The sequence below is a fragment of the Falco rusticolus genome, chromosome 8 (genome assembly GCF_015220075.1).
Source record: "Falco rusticolus isolate bFalRus1 chromosome 8, bFalRus1.pri, whole genome shotgun sequence".
NCBI classification, from domain to species: Eukaryota; Metazoa; Chordata; class Aves; order Falconiformes; family Falconidae; genus Falco; species Falco rusticolus.
In genome coordinates this window covers 269,285-295,825 of record NC_051194.1, presented here as the reverse complement: position 1 = coordinate 295,825, position 26,541 = coordinate 269,285, and the positions used below count along the sequence as shown (strand labels likewise).

Below are 26,541 nucleotides of genomic sequence, written 5' to 3'. Positions count from 1 at the left end.
GGTTCTGCTATGTCCTTTATCCTGCAGCTCTGCCAGAGAGACCGGCCAGCGGCCCCATCACCAGTGCTGAGGACCTGGGGGTGTCCCAGCACCAAGAGCTGCTCTGGGCAAGGAGAGGGATGAGGCATGTGCACTCTCCATGGGTTTCAGAGGAATTGCTCCCTGCTGCCAGGCCACCCACTAAGGATGGTGCCCCTTACGTCAGAACCCTCCTTCCCTCCCTGCATCCTGGCACACACTGGAGGACCATCTCGTATTTGGCATCAATTACACCATTACGCTCATTTTATTACAAGGAAGGTGAAAACCAGACGGGTTAGGTACCCTGCCCAAATCAGAGGGATGCAGTATAATAGTATATTAAGGTCCATCCCCTGGTCTCCAGCTCACAGCCTGGGGTATTCCCATGCACAAAGCTGCATCCAGACTCATTCACGGAACCTGGAGAGTAAGAAGCTGCTGTGACATTCAAAATGTTGGTGGTACCATGCATTATACAAGGACTGGCTAAAACTGCCAACAGCATCACTAAACATTTCAGCTAATTACAGAAAAGAATTAAATGAAGATGAATTACTGAGGGCTTTGATTTTAGTATTAGTCCTTACCATTTACTATGGTTAGTGTTTGGGTCTGCGTAATTCCCTGCATAAACTAGTTTCCTATTTGCCCTCAGTCCTGGCTGCATTAACATTTCACCTGGTCAATCTTTTGTCTGGAGGGAACATCATCAAGACAGTAAATCAATCTCTTAATTTTGTGACACTTCAGAACAATGGCCTTTTCCAGCTTTGGAAAAGAACATGGATGGACATCTGCAATTGTCAGATGTAATAGTATTTCAATATTACCTTTGGCTAACACTTAATTTTTAATTCAGAAATAACGGTGTTAAATGGCAGTCACTTGAGAAACCAGGCATACAACACAGCATCCTTTTTCTTTTTTTTTGCACAGGATGCACTCTTGGTTTGCCTGTCTTGGCAGCATCCAGAGCCATAGGAGAAAAATAATTTATTTAATTATATATAATCAGGATATATTTTATAACACATTATATTAATATAGTGTATTCACAAACATACTCAGAAAAGGGTGTGAATCACTAATGGATAAATCTTGTTAAGTAGCAATTTGACGTTTTATTGGTTCGTTGGGCAGCACTGAGCAGCCGACAGCCAGGCATGTTGCTCCTTCTCAGCTTTTTGAGGGTTCCTGTTTGCTGCGTCGCAACATCTGGCAGACAAATGGAGCCGCTGTGCCCTCCTCCCTAAGCCCTTATCCTACCCTCATCCCAACCCCATTCCACATTTCCAGAAGAACTAGTGTCAGTACAACCCCACGGGAGATCACCCAAAGCACAGCACTTCCCAGTGGCAGCTGTAATCATAAAGACAAATGCAAGGGCTGCGATACCTTGATGTGCAGAGACCTTCCGGAGAACATGTCTGAGAAGCTTTAAAACCTGTCTCACAGTTTATTGCTGTTATTGTGAGTATAACAAACAGTTTGGATCTGAGACCTGGAAACCTGCTAAATTTCCAGAAATTATTTAACTTTTTGGATTACATACAGGATTTAATGGTCTATGTCAGATGCTCTGGCAACATAGAACAAACCATAATTTACAAGTTGTTCCGGGAACCTTCAGGAAGTCCCTGTTTTGCTGACTATGTTTCTAAACTGCACATCACTCCCAAGATGCATCAGAAACATCATGTGCTCAGGGCACACATTAACCTGGAGGGACCACCACAGCCAGCACAAGTTCATGTTAGATCAGTGAAGACACTGGACAATCGGCACCGCATCCTGCAGCATCCTTCTCTGATATTTTTATGGCTTCAGGACAGATGTTTTTCCCCAGGGATAACCTCAGGAGGAAGATGAGCCAAATCTGAGGTGCAGTGACTGCAAATGGAGGCAGGTGAGCAGAGAATGCTGACTAACCCCCCTGAAACCCTCTCCACTGCCCCGCAATCAGATAAGCCTGTTGAAGTGACTGTGTAAACAAGCTGCCAGCAGTTATGCAGACCAAGAGATGTCATCACCAAGCTTGGTGGTTTTTTTTCTTGGTTACACAATGACAACAGTAATTTTGACAGGAGAGGCATTCCACTTACCTGGGGGAAATAAAATGTAATACCAGACAGTTCCTGATTGCCAGGAACCATTCAAATCAATTACATTTTCACTGCAAATCTACTTAATCATAAACAGTGTCTGTGAGTCACCAGTGTAAAACAATATAAAGCACCAGCAGCACAATCACAGGCAACTTGCATATTGCTAATCACCTACAGCAGCTCCTGTGGGGAACCTTCAATGAGCTCGAATCAATTCAAATCAAGAAACATACTGAAATGCAACAGTCCTAAAGCTGGAGCCAAACCAGCACTAACACTCCCTTTAAGAGATTTTCCTCTCCTGGAGTTACCTCTTCCTATCTCCCTCCTTCCCAAGATCTTTTCCCAAGAGCCTTGGAGGAATGGGGACAGAGGTTCACAGGCATTTTGCTCGCAGCATCCGTGTGCGAACTGGCAGCCACAGACAGCCCTGACCCCAGGAGCCCTGCCAGCGTAGCTCAGCACCACGCAACATCAACCCTTGCCGCACCTGAGCACCCTAGGCAGCAGATACACCCACCCACAGAATTAATCGGTGACAAACGTATGTAACGAACTTGCAGATTCACACATCTGCTGGTGCCATAAATTACTTCTAAGGAAGGGAAACTATCAAAGTGCCAGGACACCCTGGGGCAGGAGCTGTAATTTGGCTGGTGAGCAGAGATGAGCCCTGCAGCCCACTCAGATGTGATCATTACAGATATCTGTCATCAATTCCTCTACAGATGTCAGCTGATGGAGGGCTTGGCTGGCACAGCAAGAGACTCAGTTCAAGCAGAAAAAAAAAATAAAATCAATGTCTAAAGATGTATTTCTATAAGGGCCCACGAGGGAAGGGCTCCATAAAAGCACAGCGATGGGAAGGGAGATAAAACAGGCTCGTAGAGATGTCATGCTGCTTGTGATGCTGGCAGCACAGCCAAAGAGCTCATCATCACCAGTGAGAGGCAGTGAACGCTGCCCTGTACTAACACGAGATGACAGACAGACAGACAGAGGTCATCATCGAAGGCTGACAAAAGGGTTTGGGCCAGTTCCTTCTCACAGGACCAGAACTGGGCTCACAACCACAGGTTCACCACTACTGCTCACACACTCCTCTGCACAGCAGCTCATAATTAAGCCATCATTACCGTTACATTCCATGCAGAGGAGAACAGCTCTTCTGTCCTAAATAAATGCCATAGCCTTTATGTGTCCATGGAAGCAATTTCTCCAAGAACATACAACAACAGACACTGTCTCCTCATCCCTGCTGGCTGCATATTTGATGCCGCTTTGCAGCCCCATGCAGATGTGCCCCGGACTGCTGCCTGCACCACATGTACCAGAGGCTCAACCTGGCACCTTAACTTGCAAGAAACCTTTCAAGACATCTGCAAGCAAAGCCCCACGCCAGAGCCATGATGCCACCCTGCCCTGCAACCCCAGCCAGCGGCAAGCCTGCCTCTACTTTTTTCTTCACAGCCTGAATGCACAAATTAGCTATTTCTTTCCAACCACAATCAGACGAACAAAAGATCATAATCAGGGAACTGTGTGGATTTAGAAGAAAATGACATTTTTTTAGTGCTGCTGTTTGCATGCAGCCACCCCACACGGCTGGCCAGGAGGGACTGCCAGCACCATGGCCCCACCGAGCTGCCTCTGCTCCACTGACAGACAAGAACATCCTTACGGCCAACAAACAGAAATGCACCATAATTTAGGAGATCAGCATTGTGGATAAAGCCAGTACTTGAATAAACCCAGATTTAGACAGAAAAGTGGGAAGCCAGCCTAGGCTGGATCACAATAGTTTAAGTACCCATCTCTCTTGAAACTAAGGACAAATTCCTATAAAACAATGGAAAGAGGAAAGAAAGGGGGATTTTGGTAATGGAGACACGGACATGCTGACTCACACTGAGATGACCATAAAAAAGTCTTGTTACTAGCAGCGCTGGTTATGCAACTACAGCCCAAGAACTGTGAGTTCTGGAGCCTCTACACCATATCCCAGATCATGTCCATCACTGTTAGGAGCACCTGGGAGGTAGCAGCTGCTGCCCTCCCTGGCATAAGCCCACCGTCTGCAGCAAAAGCCGTCTCTGCCAGTGTCTCTGGCCGCTGGGAGCAAGGGGGGCTCTGGGAGAGGGGGCTACAGTTTGTGAAGAGAGACATATTTGTTTTCATAAATTAATTGCACTGAAAGAAGCAAGTGAAGCCATTACCTTCTCATGGTTTTCTATTAAAATTTCAATCACAATGTTCTGAAATTTGATGTCCATAATGGCAGCGACTGTTTCCTCTTGAGGTCGAAGCAGTGTTGGCCCAAATACCACACCCAGATTAGCAACAGTCATCAGGTTCTGCTTGTGATTATTTGCAACTCTGGGGGGGGGGGGGAAAGAAAAAAAAAGAAGTAGGTGATAGAACTAACCCACACAGAAACCCTCTCCCTGTCTCATGGCTGGCACAAAGTTTACAATGCTGTTTACATTTTTTACACTCCTGTTGAGCTCCTTGAAGGCTCAGCCATGTGGAAAAGTACAAATTTAACTATTGTGTTACTGAAGACCTTTCAGCCTCAGTGAGTTGACTAATCCCATAAAACCTCAACACTGCACTGGCCACTGAGTCTCATGTTTGCAAACCACTCCCAGGAAAACATCTTGAATCATTAATGCTTAAAACCCTTCTAAAAACAAATTGTTGGACCTCTGACACACGCTGCTCTCCAACTGAATGAGTGACCTAATATGTTCCAAAATCCAATTCCTTCTCACTCATTTAAGCTTTTGCCTGCACCAGAGGTCAGCCCCATCCAGCCCAACCACAACAGGCTGGAAGGTGAAGCTCAGGCTTTACTCCTGGACCCATAGCATGCACACGTGCCCTTCTCCGCGCCGCCAAGGAATCCACCCAACACGGACATCCGCTTTCCTAGGGACCCACTGACACTGGAGCCTTCCTCCCCATCATCTCCATCTATTTTTATGTTCACAAGTACTGCAGCCCTGTCGGAGCAGATCAGTCCAGCAAAGTGAAACAGCCCGTGCTGAGGACCTGGCACCCTGGCTGATGTGTGTTTGGGGGTGTTACTTTGGAGTAGCCCTGGTCTGGCCCCTGGTGGGGCACATCCTCTGTTCCAGCTTAGCACCAGAGAGCCCCACTGCCATGTACCAAGGGCACACGGCAGCATGGGAAGCAGCCCCGAGGTCCCCGGGCCGGGCCCAAGTGCAAGTGTCAGGGGACCTGGGCGCTCGCTTGCTCCATGGCAAAGGCATGGTTGAGGCCCGGATCAGCCCCTCCAGGTACTGTGGACTCCAGCTGAGTCACATGCTGGAGTTACACAATGACATCAGGTGACACAACAAGGACCTGCAGTGGAAGCCCTGCAGCCCCACCCTTGTAACACTTTCCTGTGGTTTTCTGCTGAGCTCTTCAACCAAGAAACTCAATGACTTCAGGCAGTGCAACCACACATTTTAGACTAAGGGGGGTTTGGGGTTTTTTTAAGCATCTTTTCCATTGACTCTTTCTCTCCTGTTTCCCCTGGACAAATGCAGTAAGCTAGCACATAGTCAGGCTGAGACAGATCTTGCTGGATTGTCCCAAAAATTTATTGCCATGAGCTTTTATTCTTGATCTCCAGGCCAAGACAACACAGTGCTCATTTATGTGCATGCTCAGCTTGTTCCAGCACAGCGTAACCTAGGGCTGGCTTAAAGGAAAAGATGCTTTCCATCCTTTTTCATCCAAATGTCACTTGAACCTGCAATGAATTCTTCATTCCTTATCCCTGTATATGGCTCCTCAGGCAGCAGCAGAGGACCTCATCACTGAAGGATGCTCAGAGGCTCTGGACTGCTGGCTTAGCTCCTTCCCCCCAGCTGCAACTTCAGCCCTATTTACCGCCCTGTGTGCATGTTACAGCCCTAGAGAGTATGCAGAGCTGTCACCTCCACTAAGTCTGGGTTTGGGTTACAATTCCAAAGGTTTGGAGGTGCTGGCAAAAGTCTTTGGGAGCTTGTGGGAGCTCCCTCTTACCTGTAACTTCCCCCACTGTCAGGAAGCTCTGAATATTTTATCACAAGTGTCCAAGAAATGTTCTGTGTCAGTAAACTGCAGTGCTGCCAGATGGGCTGCCCTGAGAAATGCTCCAGTTACAGAGACAATAACCTGAGGAGGATGGGCACCTTGCCGGCAGGAAGGCAATGCGCTGCCCGGCAGGGCTTCTGCCACCCCGCTGTCCCCACTGTCTCCACTCAGCCCCGCTGGCCATCCCTGTCCCCATCCCCAGGCGGGTGCAGAGCCTTTCCCCATCTTCACCAAAAGCAAGAGCAGGTCAAGCCACATATGCAGTGATGCCAGCACCAGCCCGCCCCGACTGGTGTTGCTGGTAGGGTAGATAGAAGCAAACTTTCTTTAGGGGGCCACAACCTCACCAAGCAGAAAGGCAGAAGTCCAATAAGAAATTCTTAGGAAAAAACTTGCTTACTTACAGGAAAAAACTTCTTACTTACAGAGGGGTTCAAACCTTTCCCCCCTCTCCAGCCCACCTCCTTATCAAGACATCTATGCCAACAGCCTTTTTACATTGCAACAACATCTATGTTTCAGACACATGTTCATATGCTCCTATTTGGATTTTGAAAATACAACTGTAATTTGAATAGTTTTGAAAAGTATTAATAACATAATAATTGTAACGATCTTCTGTTAGTAAAACAATGGTAATTTATAAAAAAAACATTTTAATTGATCTAAGTCTTACAAAATGAGGTCCCTCCATTTCTCATTACTGTTACCAAGTAATACATCACTCTAATGAATTACATTGTCATTGACTCATTACAGCTAGGCAGCTGTGCATGGTCCTGTTAATTATTTCAGACTAAACTATTAATGGCTTCTCATCCAGGACACAGTCCTGCAGGACCAGCCACAGACCTGGCTCTGCCCTTGGCCTGAGGAATGCCCATGTGCCCAGACACAAGTGCTGGCCCTTGCCTCCATGGGCACCAAACTCCTCTTTGCTGTGTTTGCTTGGAATTAGTAAAGCGTGGCAGCCATTTTGCAATTGTGCAGGTCTGGCTCCTTTCGGGAATAAACCTGGGTGGCACATGAACTTCTGATCTGTACCATGGGTACTTTTCCAGCAGTAGCCTTCACAATGCTCGGTTACCAAAGCCATGCTACAAAACATGATTCACCTTTCACATCCTTCAAACTCCATATCCATTATCCACATGATAATTTACTATAAATTATACCTCTTCATCATCCTTTGTACTAGAAAATAATGCCACAGTTTCTAAAGATGGGGTGTTCTCATCCCAAAGTGTGCTTAACGTTGGCGCTTTCTGGCAGGCATTGTTAGTGCCATTCCTGAGCTGCCCTTTAGAAGGTTTCCAAATATTCACTGTATTTTCCTTTTAACTTGCTGTTTCTTTCTGGCCTTCAGTGCACTCTGAAAGTGATTGCACTACCCTTAATTTAGATGGGTCCTTTTTCAGTTCTCTCTCTCCATCCATACTTTGCAGAAGTCACTTGCAGCACAACCAAGAGGTGGGAAACAACAACTAATGCAGAAATCACAGAATGGTTTGGGTCGGAAGAGAACTTAAAGATCTATTCCACCCCCCTGCCATGGGCAGGGACACCTGCCACAGAGCAACCTCTTAACTCCTACTTGGTGCTTGCAACTTGCCAGGCTATCGCTGACTTGGACTCTGGGCTGTTCCTTGTCCTTGCACACGATGGTTCCCATGCATCTCTGGCATCAGCAGGAGATCGCCTGGCAGCTTGGGATAGACTGTGGAGCCCCTTGACCAGGGGAATATCTGCACTCAGCAATGCATCATCAACAAGTAGCCTTACTAAGGAACAAAGACCTGACCCACTTAGTGCAAACCCAAGAGGTGCGCTGGCAACTGCAAGCACCTGATGAAAGGAGCTGGGGACCAAGCTCTGGCAGCCCAAGGGGACACCCCATGCCAGGAGCCAAAGCCTCCCTGCACTGCCCCTGCAGCTGAGTGGGCAGGTTGTGTTTCCTGGGGGTGTCCATGGACACCTACTCACTTTACATTTACTTTCAGATAAACAAAGGAGAATGGGAGCAGAGTAAATCCATGTTGTGTGTTAAATTAGATTATGCCTGGGCTGCATGGATACTGTATAATCATGGGCATGACCAAACATAATCTAATACAGAGTAATTGGTAGTCAAGCTTCAGTGCAGAGCAAGCATACAGGAACAGTAAGTATTTCTTTGTTGCACTGGCTTGCAATCAGCATCATGTAACAGAGAAATGAGGGGAGCCAGGGCTGCTGCAGACTGTGGGAAGCAGTGCTCTGGCCCCCTTCTATTTTAAAGACTTTAATGATTTAAGTTTCTTCACCCTGGTCAACAGCTTGTATCTATTTTCATAGAAATCCAATTAAAGATCTCATTTGCTTCTCCTACAACCTACAGAGAAGGTACTGTGGGAGCAGTGGCAAACGCTTGGGTGCAGCACATGGGAGCTGCCCACTCCTCCCAGTGACATGGCTGAGAGCAGGCATGAGCCCTGTCCTGGGGGCTAAGCAGCAGCTGCAGGCACTGCAGCTTAACGCCATGCAGAGACCTGAGGGTGACAAAAAACATTCCAACTTGAGACTTCTTGGGCTGTGAACTGGCATCAGTGGGATTATTTAATACTGGTGGACATGGTCTGGCCGGTACGTGCTGTTACCTCAGTGAACACACACCTCCATGGGGCAGCGAAGGCCTCTCCAGGGGATGCTCCCCCCACCCCCGCCCCCAACTCTTGCTTTCTGTGGCTGGAATTACTTTGTGTATATATTTTATACATATAATACATGTATACAAGCCTCAGCCAAAGAGTGCTGTTACTAGTTCAAATATCTTCCCTGATTCAGAGAAAAATCTCTGAGAAAACAAACATCTGAAAGGGAACAAGGGCAAAGTCTGGAGTGTTTCTATTTCCATGCCTAGGACAAATCTCTGAAAACAAAGTGCTTGTTATGGCTGGCCTAACAAGACCTTATAGGATGGAAAATAAGGCAGCTAATTCATATTGATACAGGTAAAAACATATTTAATGTCTGCCACCATCATTAGAGCTTCTATGTAATGTGAAAAGCCAATCATGCAGAGGGCTAGTGATCCCCAAAATTATTTAGGCTGCTCTGGGTAGTTTCTTAGAAACTAAACACTTACATTTGACTCTGGACATGAATGAAAAGTAAAAAGCACAGTGGATGCAGACAGCATGCTGGGCAACAGAGGCATCTATGGGCCCACCATGCCCTTGGTGAGTGCATCAGGACATGGAAGCCCTGTGCTAAACCACGCCAGCAAGACCCAGCTGAGGCAGCAGCCGTGTTCTCACCAAGTCCTCACAAAGAAAATCATGTCGGGGGAGTACAGCTCCCCAGTTAGGGGAGAGGCTCGGCAGGGCTGCTTGGCTTCATTCAAATGAAAACCTGCAGTCAGTGTCTCTGCCCCCCCAGCTCCCCCCACCTCCATCCATTTAATTTGGATGGCGCATGCTGCCGAACAGAGAGCAGGCAGCTGCTAGCGCACACAATTGGTGGTATTTATCGGATAAAATCTAATGAGTTCTGGGAAATGTTCCTGGGTGCATTCAAGTCATCCCTGCACATTATTGAGTTTAATTGGGCTGTGGCTGATGAGCGTGTAGGTGGAGAGCTGGGTGAGGAGGCAGGCAAGGGCCAGGCTGACCGCCACAGCAGCAGCTCCCACTGCTCAGCTTTGCCCCTCTCTGAGGGGCCACAGAAGCTGTGCCCCAGGGGAGAGCAGTCCTGCAGCTCCCTAGGGATTGCTGGCTCCTCGCTCAAACCCACCCCAGCTTACCCAGCCCCAGCATCCCACGTGCCACAGGAACACCATCTGACGGCTGGCAGTGCAGCAGGAGTTTTATTGCAGGTGCATTGTAAAATGCTGTGCTGCAATACAGAGCTTGTAAAATGCAGCCACCTCCTTGTGCTAAGAAGGAAGAACAAACAGTGCTAGCATCTGTGCCACTCCTGGTACCCAAAACCAGAGAAACCCAATACTGAGTTTTGTCAAAAGCAAACTTGGATCTGGAAAGGCACAGCTCAAGTTTTAAAATAAGACTAATAACAATAATAATGAAAACATTTCAAGTTGCTGAAAGGAGATTTTTTAAAAACCAAAGCTCCTCTCCTGCAGTATCAGGAGAGACTGGAAACAGAAATTCTTCAAGTGCCCTTGTAAACACAACTGTCAGCCATCACTCGCAGTAAGGGAACTAAAAAGGCTGTGGCATGTTAAAAAGAAATGACACCTGCAGCACAAACCGCTGGTGCCCCAGGTAGCAAAATCGGTCAATCGTACATTTGGGCAGTCATTCCTAAAATGCACATGTGCATAGGCGGAGGTGGCAGGGAGGTGGATTTGCAGTGGCCTCGGGCAGGCACCACACGGGGAGTGCAGAACCAGGGAGCACAACCAGCTCCACTTTGTCTCCCAAGCCAGAGGGCACATGCACAGCAACGATACACTTACAGACTGCACAGCTGTAACTTATCCTGTTTTGTTTATCAAGGCTCTGGATATGCCTGTGCTTTTCTGGCCTGGTCTAGCATGAGGAGACCTCTGCAAGGGCCAGAGGAGACCTCTGCAAGGGCCAGAGGAGTCTGGAGGCCAGGAGGATGAGCTTGCTGGGCTCGCTCAGCCGCCACGTGGTCACTGCGTGTTCTCAGCACACAGGAACAGGAGCACAGGCAAAACACCACCATACACAGCCCAAGCTTTTGCAAGCTGCAGAGACAGTGTTGCAACTTCTACAGCATCGCTGCTCAAGTACGGAGCAGGGAGAGCCAAGTACTGAGGAATGCAGATGGAGGCCAGCAGATCCATAAGGAAGGCTGATCACCAGGGAAATACAAAACCTCCCAGTGAAGACAAGGACAAGCTTTCTGAACGCAGTGGAGAAAACCTTCAGATGCAACATCAAGAATTAAAGGGGTTTTCAGCAAGCAGACACATTGCGCTTGGATTTCCTTGCTCAGCTGGGATGAAACATGCGCCTGCACTGTTTCTGCGTGGTTTGACTTGCTCCAGCAAGACTCTTTTTTCCTCCCAGGTGAATCTGGCCACAGCTGGATGCTTGGGTTAACTCCCAGGGGGGGGGAAAAAAAAAAAGAAAAGAAAAGAAAAAAAAAGTACTCATATCATGCTGAACAGATGCAGAGGCCAAATGTGAAGTTCAGTATCGGTAAATATAATCGGTGTGAATACCATACATGCTGTGACTTGCAAAGATAACACATATGGTGCTGCAAGGCTCTTCTGATTCAGGCTTTCCAGTCCAAGTCACTTCAGTTTCCAAAGCCATCCTCTCTGGCTTTGGGCAAGCTGAGCTTGATGGGAGATCTCAGGGGGGTGCGCTGACAGGGGGATCCCGAACCTGCTCACCAACCCTCAGCCCCAAGCTGCAGCTGGGGTGAGCAGCACAAGGCTGGCAAGTTCCGCACACCCTGGCGCTGGCAGCACCATGGGCTTCCAGTGACACCCAGTGAAAGCCATGGGCATGGCCATGAATTGGTGTTAAAATATCACCGTGGTTTCCACCTGCAGAAATACAGGCAGGCAAAGGGGATTTCACCCTCAAACATCCCCTGGGGACAGAGCTGAACGAGGGCTGCCAAGGCTGCAAACACTGTCCCCCGTGCCGCTGCCACCCCACAGTGGCAATGCCCTCTTCGAGACCGCCACCCTTCCCACAGCCCACAGGACAGCACGCCATGAATCGCAGAGGATCTGCCACCCTTCCCTGCACAGGCCAAACCCCATTGCCACACCAGTGAACTTAATGTTCATAGCATGTGACCAAGAGGCAACACCAGGTGAATGCAATTCCCATACCCTACATCCCAGCCTCGCACTATTTCCCTTAATTTTGGCTGTATGCATGCAAGCACAGCATTCGGTTGTAACTTCAGTCTGCTACACTCAATTACATCTTTCTTCTTTATAGTAATAATAGTTATTTTAACCATTAGTGACAGCCATGGTGGCAGTTCATGTTGCAGCAGGGCTTTGGCTGGCTCCAGGCTGCGCCTGCAGCCCTGCAAGAGCCATCCCATGAATGAGCATCACTGGCCCCAGTTCCCCAGCACAGCCCCTGCTGCATGGGTGGGATTTTCCTCTGAAAACAGAAATCGCTGATGCTTTCACATCGCAATAAGAAAACCTATGTAGCCAGCAGGGTAATAAGAGACTGAAAGAGTAAGTATATGTTAACAAGAAATCATCTGAAAGATGATGTGCTGAAGCCTACCTGATAAATGGAAAAGAGCCAAAGTAAACAGGCTTCCAGAAAGCCTCCTAGCAAGAATTAGTGCTGGTTCTAGCAAATGCAGCTCCAGCTGTCCCTGCAGGGAGGCATGGGAAGCAATTGACAGCCAAGAGCCAGGTTGCAGGGTAACACACAGAAGTTACCCTGGTGTACACCTGTATATTCATGCAAATGCACTGGCCGCAGGGAACAGTAACAAAAGTTTTTTGACTTTTTTTTTTTCCTCCTCAGAGGTATTTTGGAGCACATTCGCATCACAAATGCAAGGTTAGTGCCCTTCCCTCCAAAACACTGAATTCCTAAAAAAAAATTTTTTTGAAAGAAAGGGAATACAGAAATAGCCAGCTTTGCAGAATAAACTACAGCCATGGTTAACAACAGCAAGCAAAATGCTTGTTGTGTCTTTGCCAGTGGAACAAGGTTTTGACAATGATTGGAAAAATACTCTCCCCAGATCTTGTGCACCCTGCCACACTCACGTGGGCAAATCCACTCACCCAACGATGCCCTTCCTATTTGTCATGGCACTAGATAACCATGATATTGTAACAAACTTCCATGGAATTACATTAGAAGAATACAGTAATTATTTAAATGAATACAGTAACAGCCTGCTAATCCCCACCCTCACAGTAGGGTGCCCGTGCAGGCAATGGACAGACCCCCTTGCTACCTCCCCCTCCATGAGGTGAGCTAGATCAAGGAAGCAGGAGCCAAGAAACATTTCCAGACACCCATGCCCCCCACACACATAAAGCCCGTGGAAAGCAGGATGGCTTCCTCAGCTCAGTCTTAGTAAGCCAGGCATCACCACCAAGCCAGAGAATGTCCTACACCAGCCAGCTCCTTTCCCTACGTGGGTGCCAGCATCACCAGAGATTTTGTAAGTGGAAGCTGTGATTGCATTCATTTTTTCTCCGCCAGTGGCTCCTAGAGTCTCCTGGCCCTCCCAGCCCCAAACGGTGGGTTTCAGACTCTGCCCCATGCCTTTCACACACAACAGCAGCAGATGTTTTTAGAAGTCAATGTTTATAAGTTTGAATGTAGTTTCAAGAAGTCTAGACCTCAACTAGGCATGCAGTACAGTTGGAGGTGGACAGAGGAGGTGGGTCCAGGTTGGGCTAGGGATCACTACCAGGGTCCTGGGGAGAGCTGCAGCTCAAAGACATCTTGGCACTGGTAACTTTTATTCTCCTTTCTTCTGTAGAAAAAAGATTTGACTAAAATCTGTATAACTGAATTTGGTTTAGTACTGGGTCTGTTCAGCATAAAGAGCAATCTAGATAAGCTCTCATTAAAATGTGGAAGCCCCACTGTCTGCAGGGATGGAGGAGACACCACCAGGGAGAGACGGCAGCTATTTATTGGAAATCTTTTGCTCACTCCAGATTCAATCTGTTTCTGTACACAGTTTCAGTTTCACTGTGATAAACAATTAAAAAGAATCCAGATAATTATGTGCTATCAACAATCTCTATTGAACAACGCAAAGTTCAAATGCAAGCCCATAAGAATTCACACTTCAGTAATGCAAAATGCCTGCTGCTTCTCCCAGCCATCCGGCATGAGCTCGGCTGAGATGTTCAACGACAGAAACTCCACAGCAAACCCAGCATATGCTGCATTACATGCTAATAAACGATCTTGCCAGCACTGGTGATGTAAGCTTTAGTCTAATTTAAGACACCCGTTATCATATCTAGGGAGATGACTCCTCCATGCGATGAAGATACAAGATACCTGATAAGAGAGATGCTGCAGTCTCTGAAGTGCATTCCTCTCCAGCTAAAACCTGGGGAGCCTTCAGATAATATAAGGACCTTTTGGAGAAGCATGGAAGTAAAAGCCACTAGAAAATGCAAACAGCTACTCTATTGACAATCCAGGTTGAAGAGGTTAAAAGTTCATTTTCAGAAGCAGAACAAAACCTTTTGCTAATTTACACATTACAGGAAGCCAAGCCCAGCAAACACAGCAAACACCCACAGGTTTTTTTGGTGTGGGGTTTTTTTTGAGGGTTTTTTTTTTTGTTTTGGGGTGTTTTTTTTTAATTCTGCAGAATCTCACATTAAAAACAAAACCAGAAGAGTAAGAGGGAGCCAGAGCTGGTGAGAGGGAGGGCATGCACACAGCCTCATGCTTTGCACGATGCACCTGGTGCTGCCAGGGCCATGTCCCCAGGGAGCCACACATCCATCAGCACTGTGCCCACCAGTACCTGCTAAGCCTGCAGCAGTCTCTGCTCTGTGGAGAGCATCATCAGCTCCTCCAACAAAGTGCTCGAGGGAGAGATGAGAAGAGGGCTGGGGGAAGCCAAAGACATTGCTGCTGCCCTGCAAGATTTTGACACCTCCAGCTCTGAAGTGCAAATGGCTCATAAGGACCCACTGTGTCATGCAAGAGCTGCTCCTTGAGCACGGGCCACCTCCTGCAGAAGGGCTTCAGTTGTGGGAAAGTGTTGCAGCACAACCAAACTAGTAGACTGCAACAAGGCTTTACCATTGGTCAGATTCCACTGTCTGTGTTGTCCCTTCTTCTTCCTCCAGTGGTTACACTACACTACACTACACTTACACTGCCACCGCCACCCCCTCCATCTGACCCCCTCTCCCACACTCCTCAGTGCCACTTAACTACTTAGCAGAACAAGCTACAGCTGCACATCATCCATGTCAATCAACCCACTGCCTTCCAGGCAAGGCCACAGCTGCATATTATCAATGCTAATTAACCCACTGCCTTCATTCCTCTACAGGAAAGGATCCCCCTCACTGCAAGTCTTGAGCAGAGAAAGTACCAGGAAAACAAGGGAATGCATCCACAGCGTCATCGTTACCCCAGCTGCTAAGTGCAAATGCAGCTCAGGACAGTGCTTGCTGTGCTGCTGCTGTGTATCTGGTCTAATGTACTCCAAACTTGAGCAGAAGGAAGGAGCCCATCTGCTGGTGTATCAGCAATAATCCAGTGGATTATTTTGTGGCAGCAGAAGACAAATGGACACAGGCCATTTGCAAACAGACCAAGACCATCTAAAAGACTGCTGCGATGGCCGGGGAGGTCCAAGCACCTACTGACCACGTTCAGGTGCTGCCTCTGCAGGATCTGAACTTGCACCCAGTTTCTGTGGGGAGACAGAGGAAGGCACAGGGCAGGCTCCTTCCCCTCTGCAAAGCTCCCTGGTTGAAAAGACTAATTCCCCAACAAATAATGTTGAAAGTAAAATTACCTTCAAGAGCCCAATGCGAAAATTAAGAAAACAAGGGAGATATTACAGCAGACACATGCAGATTTCATTAAGGCAGGGGAGCCCGAGAGGCAGCGCAGCCCTTGCTGCAGGCTCTGCCAGGGGTCTGCAGACCTCCACAGCCTTTGTCTTTGCACAGAGATACAGGTGGTTCCAGTTAAAAGCTGTAATCAAATTAGCCAGGCACGCTAAGATTTCAAACTAATCTGCCAACCAATCTCTTATCCACTGACTGTCTCCAACATCAAAAATACCCCAGAATTTGCAGAGAGTCTGATCTGATGGAGGAAGGAGACTCAAGAGAACGTCGTGCTGCCCTCCTGGAGCTGGGCGTGAGGACAGGTCCTGGCACAGCATGCTACCAAAGCTGCTACCTTCCCCTTCAGCTGCCCTCCCAGGCTGCTCCTTCCAAACCAGCCTCTCCTGCCTTCTGCAGGGAGCCCGCTGGTGGTTTCATTGGCTTTTCCCATGCAGGAACAGAAAAATAAACAGACAACTGGCTATACTTGCTAATCATGTCAAAGCATTAAAACAAAAGGGATTTTTATTGATCTAAGTGGGCTTGGCTCCAACTGGGGAGAGGATGATTTAAAATAATTGCTTAGAACTGTATTTTCAAAACCCAGGATGTTCTTGTTTTCTTTTGTTTTAGCATTATCAGCCTAAACTTTCCTTCTTCCTTCGTCTGTATGCTGGTTCACACCTTTTGCCTTGCCCACTTATGGTACATATAGGCAACGCATGCAGACAGCAGGACCCACATGGATATATACGCACACCAGCAGGTGATGGACCTGGAGGCACCAGTGCTCACTGGCCTCTGTGGTCGGGATGAAGCTCTGGGGAGCTGCAGCTGGGCTGGGCTGCCCCTATCTGTCTCTCCCTTAAACCACCCATACGGGCCATCTGCAAGACAGTTTACTGAGTTAGGTGGGACAGGGGACGCCTCAGCACAGCAGCTCTGGGGATACTCAGTAGCACCAGCACTGGCTCTGGCACAGATCTGGCTCCAGCACAGGACAGAGGCACAGCACTCACCAGGCAGCAGCCCTGGGGCAGCACCCATCCCAGCTCCCCAGGTGCCAGGACCTGATGCTCCAAACCAAGACGCAAAACAGAGAAACAAACCAGGAGAAGAAAAAAGAGGGGAAGAAAAAGCATAGCACAAGCCTGACCTGGGACAGATGAGCCCCAGGCAGGATTCTCCCAGCTCCTGCAAGGCAGAGCATGCCTATGGGGAGTCACCTTTCATCTGACATGCCTTTTGCAACCCATGAGAGCACCCAGATCCTTTGGGTCATTTGAACTGCCAGGGTTTCACACAGCACCCAGCAGTACCATGATCCAAAGGGATTGAAAACAGGCACCGGGCAAAAAAACGGTATTTCCAAAGCACGGCGAGCAGGTGGCAGTGTGGGAGGATCGCTGCCTGGCCTGGCCACTCAAGGTCAGAGAGCTTGCTTGCTATTTGCTTTTGGCAGCCAAATCAGGCAAGGAGCATAAGAAAGCAGTGCATCTCAGAGGCCTCAGCGGCTAGTGGAAATTTCCAGAATGTCCTGGACAAGAATGACTTACTGGAAGTAATACATAAATCAAGCAAATGAATAGTTACCAGACAGCAGCATAAACAGCTGCTACAGGGATGAAGTCAGACCTGCTGTGCCAAGAAGCGTCAGCCTCCTCGCCGGCTGCACCTTCAGGGGGAAACGGGGAAAACAACCCGTGGAAAAGCATGTTTCTGGGGAAGCAGCCACCTGCCAGTCCTGCACAGGTGCCACAGTGGGTTTCCTGAAGCCACTGGGCATGGAGCACACCACGGCAAGCACCGCACATCTGCCAGGGACCCTGGCTCCTGCATGGCTCTGCACAGGCAGTGCAGCCCAGGGAGCACGGCGCGGGGCTGCCAAGGATGGGACTGCTCCACACAAAGCAAAACAAGTGCCGGGTTGTCTTTTTAGGCAGAAGACCTGGATGATTTTTTCTTCTTCTCCTTTGCCAACAATCCCTTGCTCAGCAAAGAGCCCTCCAAAACGCTTCGCTCCGTGTCCAGCCCCTGTTCCATCCCACCGACAGGCTGTGGTGGAGAGTGGGCTTTGCTGGATCTCTGGTCTGTGGCTGGTAGCAGCTGCCCTGCAGAGCCCGTGGAAACCATCCTCACTGATAATTGGGAAACAATTTGTGCTAGAGATAGCAATCACTATCATGTTGGTTAAAACACGTAAACTACAAAACACCACCACAGCAAAAACAAAGAGAACTAGTCACTGCTGGCCAGGCCGCAGCTGTGAACGATTAAAGATAATTAATACTGCTAAATACACGTACACACATTTCTTCTGCAGTGTCCTCAATTGTTTTGACCTTTTGCCAGGACAGGAGTGGATATGCAGGCAGGGGCAGCCCTGCTCCTCGGGCAGGGGGGATGCACAGAGCAGCAGCAGCGATGCCAAGCCATGGAGAGGGTCCCGAGAGCCCTGCTGAAGGGTGCACAAGCACAGCACCATCTGTATTGGAGAACCTGGATCTCACTGACAGAAGAACAAAGCAAGGCTCAGATGTCAAATTATGTCCATTCAAGGAAAAAAAAAAATATTCCTAAATGCTTGAAACAATCAGCAAAATCCTCCTGCTCTGCACTTCCAAAGAATTTACTCCTTGGGGAGAAAGTACATTGAAAAAGAAAAAGACAGGGAGGGTATCAGAGCCCCACTAACAAAAAAGGCAATTTTCTACAACCAGCTTCACTCATGGCAGAACCATTGGCACAGCTACCTGCAAGCTGGGCAGCACTGTGTGCACCTCTGCTTTGCTTTGAAATGTTTTAACTTCTTTGGCAGAAAAAAAATATTGGTTTAATCAGAGCTGGCACATTCTATTGATAAAAAAACATTTGAAACTACAGTGTAGCCATTCTCGGAGATAGGTGCTGGGCCAAAAGGAGGTATCTGCAGCAAAACAACTCAGAAGCATGCGAGCAGGAGTGTGTTGCTAGGTGATGTGCTGTGGGACAGCCTGCTGCACCCAAAGTGCTCAGCAGCACCAAGGAAGTATTCGTTTTCCTTCTTTCCCAGCCAGAAACAGCTGGGGGGGGAAAAACCCAGAATAAAGAGAAAGAAGACCCTAAAAATGGTGTGAGGAGTCCTATGCCATGCAGAGCTTGAGCCTGCTATGCCAATGGGTGGATGGAACCTGGGCACAAACTGCTAAAAAAAATGATGCTGGAACAGGCATTCAGGGGAGTGGGGAGCAGTATGAGGGGCAGCGTTACTGCCATGCGTGCTTGGTACCACGCAGGCTTGTACAGTTAGCTCACCATGTCTCCTGGCATCAGTTCTTCACACAGCTTTTTCAAAAATGTATTTTTTATTTTTAAAGCAGAGGATGAGGAGCACTCTCACCAGCCATCCCCTGCAAACACCACAAACACCAAGGATTAACAGACTGACTAAGCCATATGACTCTGGTAACTAAACAGCTACAAGAAACAGGAGAAGATACATGCTGGGTTTGCCTTTCTGTTCTTTGGAGGGCATCGGCTATTCTGGCCTGAAACAAGAGAAACCAGGAGATTTTGAAGGTCACCCAGAGTCTTACTAACTTCAGTTGCTACATCCTCAGATGTGCCTGTTGGCAAGGCCAGCAGATGCAGGCACTGGGATGGTCCAGCCTGTGGGTGTTCAGGCCTTCCTGTGGAGATCCCCTTGGAAAAACATCAGAACAAAGAGATCTCCTCTCTTTCAGGAAAGTAAATCACAGCTGGGTTTATCACAGGAATCCTGACAGCATGAATATGTCCCAGGAAGGAAAATTAAAGGTTTCACCTCCTCATGGGTCAAAGAATAACATCATAATAGCAAGTATCACTGGAACCAGGGTCTGTAGAGCAGAGGAGAAAATCTGCAGCATTACATTCCTGATGAAGAAGCATGGACAGGGATTGCTCACACTGTATTTCACAGTGGATAATTGCCTGGACGCCTGAACATGAGACAGCACAAACAGGCTTAGAGCTGCAGTAAGAGGCAGAAATCAACATCACTTTCTATTTATACACTCCTCTCCCTCCACCCTGCCTGTGCCTGTCCCTGGGATCTGTCCTCCCTCTGCCTCCAGCTCTCCTCACCCCGCCCGCACAGGGGAATGTGCCCTGGGAGCAGCAGCGTATTCCCCCAGGAGCCGGGAGCTGGAAGCTGGAGTGCTGCATCCCCCTGCATGGGGCCTGCTGGGGCATGAGCCCCTCTCCCTGCACACCAAATCGCAGGGAAACCATGGGAAACCCATGACATTTCTCTGCTGCACAGAAGGAAGGGTACTGCTCAACCACCTCAGAGGCACTTATTCCAACTGGTATTTAATTTGTGTTAATAATTACCGGTTTAGAAAGTATCAGCTCTGTTAGCACGGTTTTATTACTGTTATTAACTGCAGCCCCACGCCACATGAGGAGTCCAATGTCCCTTTTCGGTAAGCAACAGTGAACATACAAACCAAAAAACCATGTAAGACAATGCAGGACAGACTCTCTTTCTCTATTTGACCAATACAGATTGTGCTCTGCTTTTAGTGTAAGAGAACTCTGCAGTAATACTGTAACAAATATTTTTTTAGCTCATCTGATAAAAATGCAAATCTTGATTATTCACATGTTACTTTAAATCATAATACAAACCAACCAGAAACAGATGAGGCAATCCCCTCCAAGAAGTGCAGCCCAGCTTGGCAGGGCCAGGAAGGGGCCCTTAGGTTTTGCATTAGCTGTGGATGCCCTGCTCTCGGCTCCCCTCACCAGGGACAAGAAGCCCCTAAACCCCAGCTGGTCCCCAGCCCAGACAGCCCCCTTCCCTGTGCAGGTCACCCAGGGCAGCCAGGCCCCCATGCCTTCTGCTACACTCTCCCTCCTTCCAAACGTGTTCTGCAGATGTGAAGCTTTATCTCCACCGCAACATCTTTAATCTGGCTTTATGGTACTGCTGCCTCAACCAGCTCATGAGTCCCAGACCAGGCTGCCCTCCTGGTGCTCCTGGAGCAAGGTGCTGCTCCTGGTGTGGCCAGGTGGCAGGAGAGCTGCCATGTTGGAGCTGCAGGACTGACGCAGGAGCAATGCTGTAGGGCCTGTGCCCGGAGCTGGCTGTTTCTCTGCCCTACAGCCCGGGACCTCCCCAGGAACGGCACTGGGGCTAGGAAAGCTTCTGCAGGGCAGCGAGCTCAGCGCAGGCTCTCACTCCTCAGCTTCCTGCCTCTCTCCAAGATAATTTTTTTCCCTATTAAATAACCACTATGAGCTGATTCTCTTCCTAATATAGCACGCACCACTAAACTCATTGTTTGTTTGTGTTTTGGTATAGTTCCTTCCCCACTAAAGCAGCATGAAGCCCACTGCATTACCTGCCTCCCCTCTCTACATCTCTCACTCAAACACCACCAGGTTTTCCTTTAAATGAAAAGCACTTAAGCGGTTATGAGATTCCTTGCACACATTTGGTCGATGGGAGTACCTGGAACTGTCTGGCCCTTGGCTTGGGCCTCTAAATGCAGAAGATTTTGAAACTGAGATCTAAACCAGCTCTTTGTTTTTTAACAGCCTTGCTGGGGAGTCCACAGAACGGATAGAAACCTGTGTCGTAAGAAAGCATCTGAAGGCGTTTGTAAGCCTATTTCAAGAACTATGTGTTATTCTTCCTCTTACACAGATAACTTCAGGTTCTCCCAGACTGTCTTCTAAATGGTTATGCCAATTAACTCATTCCCCAGCTTTCCAAGTCCTGCCTAATTCCTCTTGCTCGTGCAGCGCCTGTGCAAACAGTGAGGGCAGGTATGACCCCACAGCCTTGAGGCTGGCACAAACACCTGATGCTGCTTTCACTTTTAAAACACTAATCAAAGGTTTCCATGGTAACCTTCAGGAGCAGGAAGATGGGAAATTATAGGTCAGCTCTATCACTGAAAGCAAAAAAAATCATTCAGTTTCTTGGCCCTTGAAAAGTTTCAAGGTGACCTAGAAGTATTGATTCATCAGGTTGCATAAAGTCAGAAAATACGGCCCAGAGTAGTCTACTGCAGCAAAGATACAGCTTTTAGTCTTCTAATACTAGGCTTGATCTGAAACCCAGCGAGGACCTTAATCTCTGCTCTGCCTTCTGGACAGCTGAACCTCATTACTGTGCCATTAAAACCAATGCCACATTCCCAGCAGCGCATGGGTTCCTCCTGTCGCCACAGGGTTGGGACCACAGCCACACAGGCAGGGGACCTGCAGAGACCTGGGTCAGCAGGAAAGCCCCCCTCCCTCCCCCCTTGCACCACCCTTATTTCACTCAAACACGGGTTTCCAGTCACTCACCAACCAGACATGACTCATCACCGTGCACACACACACAAGGAAACTTTTCTACCACTATTAACTTTCAGAGGAAGTGGAAAAAGGAGAGAAAAACATATCAGTCATAAACGTACTTTGCCAAGTGGTTCATGAGCAAGTGCAACATCTGCCTGTTTTTCTCTGGGAGCCGATGGACGAGGCTGTGGATCTCTGACACCCTTGACTCCTGATTCTCGAGTTCTGCATTGGGAACAGAAGATGATTTCTCTCCACATCAATGGCAAGAGGCATGCAGGCCTGAACACTAACATCAACGGACAGCCTGGGGACCTACTCTTCCCTGCACCCAGGCATGCTGAGGATACTCTCCACAGCAATTTTCCTTTCTACCAGCCCCAACCAGTTGTTTTCAAAAGGAAGAAACTAGTGGGCTGAAACAGTGAGTTGAGAGCAGATGCCAGCCATGTGAAAAGCCAGTTGTGACCAGGGAAGGGGCTGGCTGTAACTAGTGTTTCTCTAATTCCAGGAATAGGAACATCAACACGTTCCTGTTCAAAGTGTTCCCAAGCATCATCAGAATGCACTCAGCACAGTGCCTGGTAAGGTGGTAGCATATGGTACTCAGCAGGCTGGTTAGGCCCGCAGGTGCTGGCAGCTGTACCCTGGCCACCTAAGCAGGAGCCTTCCAAGGAGGCCACCGCCGATGTGGCCACAGACCACATGAGCCCCCCTGACCCCCTGGTCGCACTCGTGCACACAGGCTGCACAGCTGCCAATGGAGAGTTACCTGCTCTCACATAAAGCACCTTCTCCCAGAGCAGTCAAAGGAAAGTGGCACAGACATCTGAACTGCAACTGATCTCATCAAAACACTGTAGGTGTTGTTTGAACAACGGCCTCCCTCATTTTGACAGATGATGGTCAAAATAAGACAGAGCTGCAGCAGCAGCTACTGCCACTGGCCAGGTCTCTGCTCCCCCTGCACCATCTGCGTTTCCTTTTCATCTGGTTAAGTCCCAAATAACAACATGCCCCTTGTCCCTTCATTCTTATTCTACTTGCTGGGACTTAAGAACAAGGAGGCCAGTGGGGAAGCAGCAGGGCAGAGGTTACACTCAGTTACTTGCAAATTGTGCTCCTCTTTCAGACCAGTGCAATAAACATCAACGAACTCACTTGCTGCTTTGATGAAGCTCCTTTGAAACTGGTACATCATGAGCGGCCCCGGAAGCATTCTGAAAGATAAAAAGGTAACATGCACAAAACATATCTGAGTAACACAATCCACAGAAATAAAGCTTTGCCCTTACCATAAATTCAGCTCCATTTTTAAAAGTGCAGAATTAAGCAACAACAAATCTAATTAATTCCTCCCATCAGAAGGAATAAGATCTATTGAAGTACCTTTGATTTATTCTTCCTCCCTTTTCTGCCCCACGCTGAATTAATTTGTAATTTCAGCATTCCTTCAGTAACACAGTAACAGTGTTTCAGTGAGCCCATGATTTCCAAGCAAGTTTAAAAATAAATTAAAAAGAGAAACAAGCCTAGCCATAAAACTTTAACAGCCACCGTTCCCATTAAATTCCCCATTCTCCCTTCCCACTTCCACATCCCTTCAATGAGACATCTTGGTCCTGTTGACATTCTTCATTGCTTTGCAAACAGTTCAAACTCTGGAGCAAAGGTTGCCAATCATGCAAAATTATGTAGTGTTTTGTGATTTTCTAGGCTGAGATCCACCAAGCTAATTATACTCATCACCCTAACTGGATTTAGCCTCTCTCTTGTGCTCACTCTCTCATTCTCTCAAATACAAGCCAATGCACAGAACAGAAACAGAAAGCAAGAAGCTGCCAGTCATGACAGGTAGAAGCATGTTGTGGATAACGAGATGCTGACTGCTGCCAGCAGACCAGCCCTGTGGGAAGATAACCCATGATGATAGTGGCATGGACTTGCATACAGAAATTATTACTACAATAAAGCTCTGCACCCAGTTCTAAAAAAGCACTTGAGACACAGCCTTTAGAGGAGCACTGTGCTCACCTTCCACCACACACTCATTAGGTGGAAGCCCATTACAAAAAGCTTAGGGAAAAGCTTAAATCAAGGCAGGGGACACAAGAATGAGCTTTTAAAATCACGTTTGTATGACACATGCATCTGGCAGAGAGCTGACTGCATTCCCCAGATCCTGCTCAAACATGCTGGAGGGTCAAGGGGAAAGCCAGAATAAATTCTCTGTGAGCAGTTTCTTCTTTGTTTCTGTCAAAGTGCTATTGTTAAAGATCTGCAATAACAGGCAGTAATGCCCCAGATCATCACCAAATCAGTCCTAAGCCACACAACAGATGAGGCTTTTCTGCCTTACCTCAGGTAAGTTTTCAGTGCACTAGTAATCGTCTTTATCTCCCACTCTGCACAGATCTCTGTTTCTGTTTCTGTAGCCGTTTTGGGATCTAAGGAAAAAGACAAAAAAGAAAAAAGTGAACTAAAGTGAGGATAATACCAGCTCATATCAGCTCACCAGCTCAGATGTGTGGGAAGACTGTCACATCCCATTTTATTTGCTATTCCCCAGCCCAGTGACCACAAGCCAATCCCCAACAGACACTTCTGCAGGGAAGCAGAGTTTGTTACACAAGATGGGCCACACTCACTTGCATGGGACAAGAAAAAAAAAAGAAAAACATTAATCATGAGCAGTGAGATCAGCAGTTTAACTCAAAGCACGACATTACACAGGGCACAGGAGACTGTGGTGTTCAGTGACACTGGTAACAAACGCAGGGCACAAACATGACATGGACACAGACAAACAGAGAACCTCCCCAGGATTCCACAGAAGATCCCAGCCCCAAGGAGGCTGCAAGGCATTGCCACAGCCTAAACGAATGTGAGCAACAGCAGCAATGGTGGCACAGCCTCTGTGGTGGTCAGTGGGTGTCAGGCAGACAGCAGGACACACAGTGGCAGAGGTAGGCATCCTGCCCGGGTGTGCACGGAGACAGGAGGTGGCTTGTTCTCCTGCACAAGGCGGGAAAGAGCCCCTGCTGATGGCCTGATCCACCACAGAGTGTGTAGGAAGGCAGGTCTGCACTCCTTTGGCTCCATGGCTGCATTTCATTTGGATGAGAGGGAGGAAGCGGGGCTGCTGCATGTGGTGCTCCATGGCCAGGCCTGGCACAGCTGGCATTCGCATGGTGCCCACGAGGCTGCCCATCCTGGGGACCCTCGCTCGGCTCACCACTCCAGAAACATGCCACCAAGTGCCACCTTCACCAGCCAAACACTGGCTGTGAGGCGGCCTTAGACTGGGAAGCTCCTATCACCTCGCCTTGCAGAACACCCATAGGACCCCTGGGGACCACCATGAGGCGGGAGCCTCTTGCCACTGCTGACGTATGCAGAGAGGAGCAGCGACATGACTTGGTTTGAGCTGCGCTAGCGGCAAGGGAGAGGAAAAGCACCCAGGGTGTTCTGAAGTGGTGCAAGGCACTGAGCACAGAGGCAGCTCCAATTGGAAGGGTCACTGGTATTGCAGAACCACGCTGCTGTTTGTTTTGTCACCTCTGGCCTCTTGATGTCATCCTGTTCTTCCATCCTCCCTGACACAGGCTTTTTCTTACCATCTTTAAACACCTGATTCGCCCCCCTCCACCCCTGCAGCAGATGCAGGGCTCCACTGCAGCCCCTGAGCTGCTGTGAGCAGCGAGCCTCAAGGATCAGCAGCTACAATGGCAAACCTCCCAGCACAGGGAAAGCCCTGCCCGGACCCCACAATAAACAAGGCCCCCTCAGCAGGCAATGTTGGAAAGTGACGGCAAAGATCAAGCTGCCATTCACATCCTCCCAGCACAGCCCCTTGCTGCGGCTCGTGCCCACCCTGTCACCAAGCTCTGCACCCAACACTGCAGAGAGCTGGCTGCCAGCACAGCTGGCAGACACAGCTCTCATAGTGCTCATGAGGAAGGTCTCCAAGCTACAGCTGATGTGCACACACTTCTGCACTACCGTCTTTCAAGGACACTTCTTCCCAGGTCCTTGTTCCCACCATTGGGCAGAGGCAAGGTCCGAGCCACTCCCCTGCTCCGCCTGCCCCTCCAGGATTTAGATTCCTGTCCCTCCATAGCTGCCTTAAGATAAAAACATGAATGGATCTTCAAAACACTTTCTGGCAGTAACTAGTTTCTCCTGATAGCTTTGGCTTTGACAAGTCAACAGCAAAAGATACACAAGAGAGGCACAAACTACATTATGTGATGCTTATGTCGGCTATGCTTGCCAGGTCCCAGCCCCAGGCACAGAGACCCTCTACCTGCTGATACCGAGAAAACGCTGCATCCAGGCTCCCGCTGAGCTCTCCAGTGTGGCTGAACCCCCCAGTTACTGTCTGACAATGCTGCTGGGATCACTCCCACCCCACAGCCTTGGAGTTGTTTTCTGAACCACGTACCAGGAAGAGATCCCTCCAGCCCCACAGAGCACCAATGTGCCTGGGAAGCTCTCCAA

General features: G+C 48.5%; 1 protein-coding gene across 8 annotated transcripts in view; it reads right to left on the bottom strand.

The window, feature by feature from the left end:
* The window catches only part of ARHGAP26 (Rho GTPase activating protein 26), a 196,400-nt gene that overhangs the window by 50,596 nt on the left and 119,263 nt on the right, over positions 1 to 26,541 (bottom strand). For all 8 annotated transcript variants that reach the window (XM_037398570.1, XM_037398563.1, XM_037398564.1 and 5 more), the window contains 4 exons: positions 24,401 to 24,488; positions 23,203 to 23,261; positions 22,161 to 22,266; positions 4,343 to 4,502 (listed from right to left, as the gene is read on the bottom strand). In XM_037398570.1, coding sequence (XP_037254467.1) covers positions 4,343 to 4,502; positions 22,161 to 22,266; positions 23,203 to 23,261; positions 24,401 to 24,488 — 413 coding nt within the window. The remainder of the gene's footprint in view (positions 1 to 4,342; positions 4,503 to 22,160; positions 22,267 to 23,202; positions 23,262 to 24,400; positions 24,489 to 26,541) is intronic.